Below are 9,415 nucleotides of genomic sequence, written 5' to 3' on the forward strand. Positions count from 1 at the left end.
ATTATCCTGCTTTTTATGATACTTCAAATGGTCCTTCTGACATTTGATGTTTGTTTAAATAATTTGCTTCACTCCTAAGTACTGAAGGACAACCTACGCAGTATAGAATCCTAGGGTTTGTGTTTTTTTTGTTTTTTTTTTTAAAGAGTTAAAGGTCAACATGAGACTTAAGTGCTAAAGTATCAGAATAGTAATTCTTCCCCCACCCCTCACTGGATTAAATGCTAGTACTCTGTACAAATAGTGCTTTGGAGTTTACACTTACCTAGGGCTAGTGGAAGTTTTCCCACAAAGTACCAAATATCTTCTGGGTAATTTAAGATTTTTATTTTAGCCATTAAGGTTGCAAACATTACAAACCCAAACCAAGATTATACCAATGCAATGTTGTTCCTAACAGTTCTGGTGCCTCTGCTGCTGCTGAGACCTTCCACAAACTACAAAGTGAAAGCTGACCAATCTTGTCAGTTTTGACTACTTTTTCCACCCCACAATTCTGCTGGAAACAGTGAAACTGCCAGTCAGGTCAATTTGTCAGATATGTAATTAATATAATTTTCATTTGACCAGCCCTGACAGTATTACCGTTTATATAACATGTAAATAGAAAGTCAATTGACTGGCAGTGTGCTATTTAAATAAAGAACAGTACATTTTTTAAATGAATGGAAATGTGGCTTTAATTTGAGGGGCACTGCATGCCTCTGGGGAACAGGTTTTTTTGTTTTTGTTTGCAGGGTTAGTCTTCATTCAGGCTAGTAGGTGGCAGGCAAATTCTTCCAAACCTTATCCATAAATACCTATTTTCTCCAGTGACTGGAAAAGAGATTGGTGAAGGCTTTTCTGATTCATAAAGAATAATAATTCAAGAATGGTATTTTAATTAAGAAATGAAGCTCAAGCTGAACACACACACAGTTACAGAGATCTAACCCACAAATGGTCACCCTTATAATGTCAACTTTTACCAACAACTATGACATGTTACCAGATTTACAAGTTTATTTTTCTGAGGTTGTGTCTACGCACACTTGCTCCGGTTTAACTAAATCAGTTTTAAAAGCCACATCCCTAGCTAAGGTGGCTCAAGTTTATGTATAGACAAGACACAAGCTAGACCAGCGTTTCTCGAATGTGGCCACGAAGGGCTTTTCTTGTGGCCACATCCTCCTGGGCTGTGATGGGGGACACAGGGCGGGAAAGAAGCAATGGCCCCTCTCCCAGGGCCACTAGTGGGGGTTTGGCCCTGCCCCCACTCCGAAGACACAAATGCTGGAGGTGCAAGCAGCTGGTGAATGCCCCACTTTCCCAGAGGGCAGGTGGGTAGTCTGGTCATGGAGCTTTGGGCTCCATCCACATGATAGTAGGCTCTGGTCCCAGGCTCACCACCCACACCATCATCGCTGGGCCCCATGGCCTCCTTGCCCTCCTCCCCATCCAGGGCCTAATTTGTCCCAGGGCTTGCTGGGGCTGAGTATGTGTGGTGTGAAAAGTGATATTAACAAACATACAAATATCACGTTTTACAGCAGCAGACTTACTAGCCAGCAAGTTTAAAAAAAAAAAGAGCAACCAAAAAAGCAAAAGAAGCCATAAAAATGCAAGAACATGCAAAACACCTTGTGTTTCTATTCTGTTTATGTCCAGTAAAGAATACAGACCACTGTACGTTATTTTTATTACTGAGTCTGAAAAAACCCTACATAAATAAATTACAATGATTTGGACATGTATATATACATATTTGTTTTTCCTAAAGTTAATTAAGTAGTTTAGGAAAAATTGTCAGTGCAACCACCAGCAAGAGTTGATGGCCGCACTCTGAGGCCACCAAAAAATTTGTTGTGAGAACCCCTGAGCTAGGTTCTGAAGGGTAATTTTTTTTTTTTTTAAATATTGCAGCCACTGTACTAGAACCAACACCACCTGGATACACCTAAGCACTTGAAAATTGATTTTTAGGATTAGGTTAAGGCAGTGGGACAATATTAATGATTCCCAAGTCACCTGTATACGCCTGATCTTTCGGCATAAGTGACGAAAGGTGACCAGAAAGTGTTGCCTTTTTCCTTGATGTCTCATATCCACTTCAAAGGCCAGTATCTCTTCTATCCCTTCTCAATGTCAACTCAACCATCTTCAAGCATGTCAAAACTGCCACTCTACATCGAGATTCCAAAATCTGGTTAGCTTTTCCTGTTACATCACATTTCTACCCTCCACTCTGAAAAATTACTTTAGCAGCTTCAATTTGTGTACTGTTCTAGCCTTATCCCTACTCCCCTTCCAAATTCCTTAACTGCCTTATTGCTGAACTAGCTGCTTCATTCTCAACCTCGGAGCTCCACACAACTTCACTCCTTTACATCTCTACCTGTAACTCCTTACATGCCTCTGTAGTCTCTAACAGCTCTCGACTTCTTATTACAATTTTTCCATTCTACCCCTTAATCCAAAAAAGCACCTTCCCTTCCCTCTACTCCTTCAAAGCCATTTTCTTCATGAAACTTTCCAGGACTGATCACCTCATCATCAGCACCTCTGTGCTTTCTGGCAGGTAAATTGTTCTGTGCATTATATTTGTCCAAGTTACAATGTAAGTTCCTTAGGGCAGAGATCTTGTATTGAAGTATTTTACAAAGCATAACATATTAAACATTAAGTTTACTGAAATAAAAAAGCCTGTAATTGGAAGTGGAAATATTTTTAAAAGAAACTTGTCTCCTCTTTCCAACTTTTCAATTGTAATTATGTGACTTAAAGAGTCCTCTAAAGAGAAACTAATAGCATTACAATCTTTCAAACCGAGGTTAAACAGAACCTAGGCCTCTATGTAAGCAGAAGGCACTACTCCAGTGTATTATATAGATCCTTTCTGGTTTTACCATATTCAAATATAAGTAAAATACCAGGAGAGCTGCACTGTATAATTGCTTTATTTTCTGCTCATTAGTTCTTTACCAACACTACAACCATATTGAGAACACAAAATTCCTGTTTACTGAGGTCAGGGAGATGAAAATCTACAGACTCATTCACTTACCAGACAAGAATAATGCCATTCAAAAAATGTACTCCAGTTTACTTCGTAAATTCGTAAGAACACAGAAGTTGATGCACTTATAATTCAGTTGTAAGAATTCTGATAAAAAAAAAGATTGCCACTTTAACCTGCAGGCTACAATTACTTGCATTGTTCCCCCTCCCCCCTTTTTCCTTCATAAAGACATTTTGAAAATGAAGCCTTTATATTTCGTTCAGTAGCAAAGGTCATTTATTTTTGAATTATCTGCCACACAAGTTTCAGTAACTTTAGAGTCTTTCCCCCCCAGAATAAAACATTTAAAAATTCAAGAGTATAATTAAATTTATCATTTTACCTACACAACAGAATATCTAAAGTAACAAAAATTACCAAAGAAATACAAAATTGTGAATTCAATTTAATGTAAAAACCTAGTGAAATTTAAACCTGCCCCAAACAGTGTTTGAAGAGAAAGAATACAGTAAACACTTTAGACTGAAAGTGAAAATCCAATTTTTCATTTTGATTGAGATATGTTTAAGAAAGTTTGAAAACTATTAATAGAGCTTCAAGTCTTCCAGTTTAGGCATTTACCTTGTGCTTGGCTTTTTTTATATTTTTTCCAGAAGAAAACAATTGTACCCTGGTGTTTGTTTATACACCTTTACACTACCACACTATTTGACCAATTACATTAACTGAAATGAATTTATTGAATTTATAAAAACTAGAAAATGGAGCAACAATTCAAGAAGGACTTAAAAAGACTTCCAAAATGAAGACTTCTAGTTTCCCCTTCAGAATTATGATTTAAAGTAAATCAACTTGCCTTGCTTTTCTAACTAACTTTTTCCTTTTATAAAATTGTTTCTGAATCATTGCTATATTTTCTAGTATCATCCAGAATCCTATCACTGCCATTGCAACCCACATTTAGAGTGTCCCTTTCTTGGAACCATATTCTAAACAAAGCATTTTTCTTCAAGGGGTCCTAAGCATTAAATTTTTAGGAAATGAACTTCAACATTTTTATCTCCCCATAGATCTTTGGTAAGAGCTCCATAATACACTGTACTTAACATACAGAGTCAACACTGCGGAAACGTAGTGTAATGCCCCAATCTAATGTAAAACTTACAACCTCAAAAAAAACTTTTTTTCTCTTCTTCTAGTTTTGTAGAGTTACATTCCTAGAATTCCCCAGTTGAGTTTAACTCCTTGAGGAAATCTGAAGTTAATCCTTAAGGCTGAATAAAACCCAGCTGCTTTACATTTTTTGCACCCAGTATTAATACTTGATTGAAACGATACAAACCAAACCCACCCAGATTGAGAGTTCAAATCAGTGTTTTTGCCATAACTTCCCAGTCAGAGACATCTGAAAACGGTGTTATGGCAAGTGAGCTGCTTGCCCTTTAAAAACTATATGTGGAAGTTTACATTCATAGTCATATGCTCACTCTACACCCCACCCTCATTACTAATTACTCAATGGATTTAAATTCAGACATTCAACACAGTTCCTTTCATAAAGAATTATAGTAATGTTACTGAAACAGAGGGACAAAAATGTTTAGAATGACTTTCATGGGTTAAATTGTGGTCTTGCAAAAACTAAATCGTGATATAAACGACTTCTTCAAATGCCAGTTACTCAAAAGTTAAAATGATTAATTTCTGTTAAAGTTTAGAACTGAGCTTGTGTATTCAAATAATTATGATATGGAAACAAATCCATATTGGGGGGGGGGGGTTGCAGCTGATAAAGATGCATGCTTTTCAGAAAACATGAGATTTTCAAACTTTGGAAGAGGAAATGTCTCCAAAAGTCTCAAGATTAACAAATGCATCTTTCCTATATTGTAAGAGAGGCAAGACACGACTTGATTTTTGCCTAATGGTAAATTATTTAAAGTAAAAGGAACAGTAATGCTTACACGTTACTGCTATGCTTTCTGGAAAGATGATATCTCGCACTGTGAGGAGACTGACACAACTAGTTAAGACTGCAGCTAAACATCATTAACTTTGCAATGCAAGACATAGGAACTGTGAGTAGAGTATAACTTGGAACTATTACATCATTCACATTTTATTATATGGTTGCTATGCAATATGGGGAACTTATTTGCATCCCTACTCATGCATGATGTATGGTTCAGAACTTCACAGCTGACATTTCAATGCAGTTCTTACATTACCTCTGATATGTACTTTGAACATATTACAATGGTATTCTCACTATCTGCCACTGTAGGCAAGGTTTTATTTACCATGTTAGTCTTAGATATGAAAAGACAGATTTAAAGTTACTATTTAGTTACAGATTAAGGACTTCTTTTTTAAAAAAAGTCCTCAATATAAAAAGACAGACTGCAGTTTGATTTTAAGCAATAATTTTCAGTTTACTGATGAAACAGACCTATCAACATATTCTGCATGAATGCAAAAAGAAGCAATCTACAGCAAGTGATAAAGAAAAAAAAATTTCAAAAAAGTAGAACCGGAAAGCATACATTGAAAATGGTTACCCCTCCCCGCCCTGCAAAAAAAAAAAAAAAACCCATTATAAGGGCTAATCAAGAGAGGAAAAAAATTACTTAGCAAATCTACAGTGTGTCTTTCCCCGTTTGCTGGAAGTCTGCCATAGCATCTATGCTTGTGTTCGTGTCACATTTGGAAATTACAGCATCCTAACGCCAAGCAAGAAGAGTTAAACAGGAATCCAGTCAGCGTGTAGAAGGAAAGGGTGGTAACTGGAGAAGAAGTGATCATAACCCTATGGATGCTTGGTTTTTACTTTTTCGGTAGAGAATCATTCTTCTAGGAAACCAGGCAGGCTATTTTTTTTTTAATTATCTGCAGACTAAGTAGTTATTGTTATCATTAGGATTTATAATTGGACGTTAACCATGTCAGCCCTTCGTAGAGTCCATCCCCTGTGGTAGCACAGGAGGGCTGCACGTACCAATTCCTATCCCTGATCCGGGTGAGGCCCAGTTTCTCCTGGATTTCATGGGGTTTCATAGCATCGGGCAGGTCCTGCTTGTTGGCGAAGATGAGGATGATGGCGTCCCGCATCTCCCGGTCGTTGATGATGCGGTGCAGCTCCTGGCGGGCCTCGTCGATGCGATCGCGGTCGGCGCAGTCCACCACGAAGATTAACCCCTGCGTGCCCGTGTAGTAGTGCCGCCACAGGGGGCGGATCTTGTCCTGGCCCCCGACATCCCACACGTTGAACTTGACGTTTTTGTAAGTCACCGTCTCCACGTTGAAGCCCACGGTGGGGATGGTGGTGACGGACTGGCCCAGCTTCAGTTTGTACAGGATGGTGGTTTTACCGGCCGCGTCCAGCCCCAGCATCAGGATCCGCATCTCCTTGTTGCCGAAGATCTTGGACAGCACCTTGCCCATCTCGGCGGCATCCACGGGGCCCCCTCGGGGCAGAGCGGAGCCCGGCGGCCGCTGGCACACGTGCTGCGAGCGGGAGGCCGCGGCGTCCGGGCCCAGGGCAGCCGGGGCGAGGCGCTCGGCCTGGGGGACACGAGACCCAGCGCCGCACCGGGCGGGAGGCGGGTTCCCCGGGGGAGGCCTGCGGGCCTATCCCGCCCCAGCGGCCGGGGCGAGCCGATCCCCCGCCAAGCCCGGCAGAGCGGCCGCCAGCCCGCCGTGAGGAGACCCGCGGGAAGCGTCAGCTGCGGACCCTCCGCCCGCCCGGGTGCAGGCCCAGCCCCCTGCCCTTCGCCGCCGGGCCCAGGGCGGCCCCGCGCCCGGCTCCTTCCTTCGCGCCGGGCGGCGGCTCCTCAGCTCATGGAGGGCGGCGGCTCCTGCCTGCGGAGGGGGCGGAGAGAGACGGTGACTGCCCGGCGCCGGCTGCCGCGAGCGGACCCGGCCGCCCCGTACCTGCGGTGCTCCCCGCCTCGCGCGGCCAGCCCAGCCGCCGCCGCCGGAAAAGCTGCCGCGCGAACCCACCTTCACTTCCCCTCGGCCGGCAGCGCGCCTGCGCACAGCCCCGCCGGCCCAAACCCCGCCCCTTGGGCGGTACGAACCAACCACGCATGTGCACAACCGGACCCATCCGCCTGGGCAGGAAGGGCCTCACAGAGAGTCTCCCCCCCCACGGTCAACTGCGCATGTGCAAAGCCAAGCCCGTGTCTAAGGAAATCTACCTCCCCGACCACCATTCCGCTATCACGCATGCGCTTGGCGACCCCACAAAGTGCTTCGACTTTTGAACAAATGCGCTTTTCTCCGGCCTCAGAGATGCGCATGCGCTCACCCGCCAAGAGACCCACCTCTGACTGTTGTTGCGCAGGCGCCGTCAGAGCGCAACCAGACGAGCAGGGAGCGGCCTCTGAAGAATCCCGCCTAATTTGCCCGGGACAAGATTTGCGCATGCGCTAGCGTGTCAGCACTGGAGCCTTACTTCCGCCTCGCCACGGGCGCGCATGCCCAATAACATTCCCCCACCCAACACGAGGGGGATGATCTCTGTGAAAATCCCCGGGCAGGAGCTGCGCATGCGGGTGGCCAAGGGGCGTGTCTTGTATCAGGGGAGGCGCCCGGGCGGTCACACGTCGGCACAGGCACGCGCGTAGAACGCCGCGGCTCCCTCTTAAAGGACCAGGCAGTGGGCGTGTCTGCGGGGCGGGCGCTGTTCCCCAGGGTGCCGGCAGGGGGCGCCCGAGCGGCGTCTGGCCCCATCCAGGGGGCGCACTGTGCGGCTCAGGGTGTCCCCCCCCCCCACACACACACCATGGGGACCTGCAGGGAGAAGAACTGGAGGGGCATGGCATTGGCTGAAGGGCTTCGCAAATCACACTTATGACTGTTTGTTACCGGACGGTAAATAAGTCACCAGGACCAGGTGGTGTTCGCCCAAGGGCTACTTAGCTGTCGTCCGCAGCCTATCATTTAAATCAGCTTCTGCACCAAATGACTGGAGTGTAACTAATGTGACGCCAATTTTTAAAAAGGGCTCCAGAGGTGACCCCGGCAATGACAGGCCGGTAAGCCTGACTTCAGTACCGGGCAAACTGGTTGAAACTATAGTAAAGAACAAAATTGTTAGGCATGTAGATGAACATAATTTGTTAGGGAAGAGTCAACAAGGTTTTTGTAAAGGGAAATCCTGCCTCACCAATCTACTAGTATTCTTTGAGGGGGTCAACAAGGATGTGGACAAGGGGGATCCAGTTGATATAGTGCATTTACATTTTCAGGAAGCCTTTGAGAAGGTCCCTCACCAAAGGCTATTAAGCAAACTAAGCAGTTATGGGATAAGAGGGAAAGTTCTCTCATGGATCAGTAACTGGTTAAAAGATAGGAAACAAAGGGTAGGAATAAATGGTCAGTTTTCGGAACGGAGAGAGATAAATAGTGGTGTCCCCCTGGGGTCTGTAGTGGGCCCAGTCCTATTCAACACATTCATAAATTATCTGGAAAAGGGGGTAAACAGTGAGGTGGCAAAATTTGCAGATGATACAAAACTACTCAAGATAGTTAAGCCCAAGGCAGACTGCGAAGAGCTACAAAAGAATCTCTCAAAACTGGGTGACAGGGCAACAAAATGGCAGATGAAATTCAATGTTGATAAATGCAAAGTGATGCACATTGGAAAACATAATCCCAACTATACGTATAAAACGATGGGGTCTAAATTAGCTGTTACCACTCATGAAAGGGATCTTACACTCATTGTGGGTAAGTCTCTGAAAACATCCCCTCTATGTGCAGCAGCAGTCAAAAAAGCGAACAGAATGTTGGGAATCATTAAGAAAGGGATAGATAAGGGATAGCTAATAAGACAGATAATATCGTTCATATCATATATAAATCCATGGTATGCCCACATCTTGAATACTGCTTGCGGATGTGGTCGCCCAATCTTAAAAAATATATATTGGACTTGGAAAAGATTCAGGAAAGGGCAACAAAAATGATCAGGGGTATGGAACAGCTGCTGTATGAGGAGAGATTAATAAGTCTGGGACTTTTCATCTTGGAAAAGAGATGACTAAGGGGGAATATGATAGAGGTCTAAAATCATGATTGGTACAGAGAAAGTAGATAAGGAAGTTTCAGAGTAGCAGCCGTGTTAGTCTGTATCCGCAAAAAGAAAAGGAGGACTTGTGGCACCTTAGAGACTAACAAATTTATTTGAGCACAAGCTTTCGTGAGCTACACTGAATGCATCCGATGAAGTGAGCTGTAGCTCACGAAAGTTTATGCTCAAATAAATTTGTTAGTCTCTAAAGTGTCACAAGTACTCCTTTTCTTTTTGTAGATAAGAAAGTGTTATTTACTCTTTCTCATAACACAAAAACTAGGGGCCACCAAATGAATTAATAGGCAGCAGGTTTAAAACAAACAAAAGGAAGTATTGTTTCA

At 43.6% G+C, this 9,415-nt stretch overlaps 1 protein-coding gene across 1 annotated transcript; it reads right to left on the bottom strand.

Moving 5' to 3' along the window:
- Positions 1 to 5,404: 5,404 nt before the first annotated feature.
- ARF6 (ARF GTPase 6) lies at positions 5,405 to 7,033 on the bottom strand. The gene has a single exon (XM_073350219.2). The coding sequence runs from the start codon at positions 6,437 to 6,439 to the stop codon at positions 5,912 to 5,914; it is 528 nt and encodes a 175-aa protein (XP_073206320.1). The 5' UTR covers positions 6,440 to 7,033; the 3' UTR covers positions 5,405 to 5,911.
- Positions 7,034 to 9,415: the final 2,382 nt, after the last annotated feature.

This window comes from Lepidochelys kempii, chromosome 6 (genome assembly GCF_965140285.1).
Source record: "Lepidochelys kempii isolate rLepKem1 chromosome 6, rLepKem1.hap1, whole genome shotgun sequence".
Taxonomy (NCBI): Eukaryota; Metazoa; Chordata; order Testudines; family Cheloniidae; genus Lepidochelys; species Lepidochelys kempii.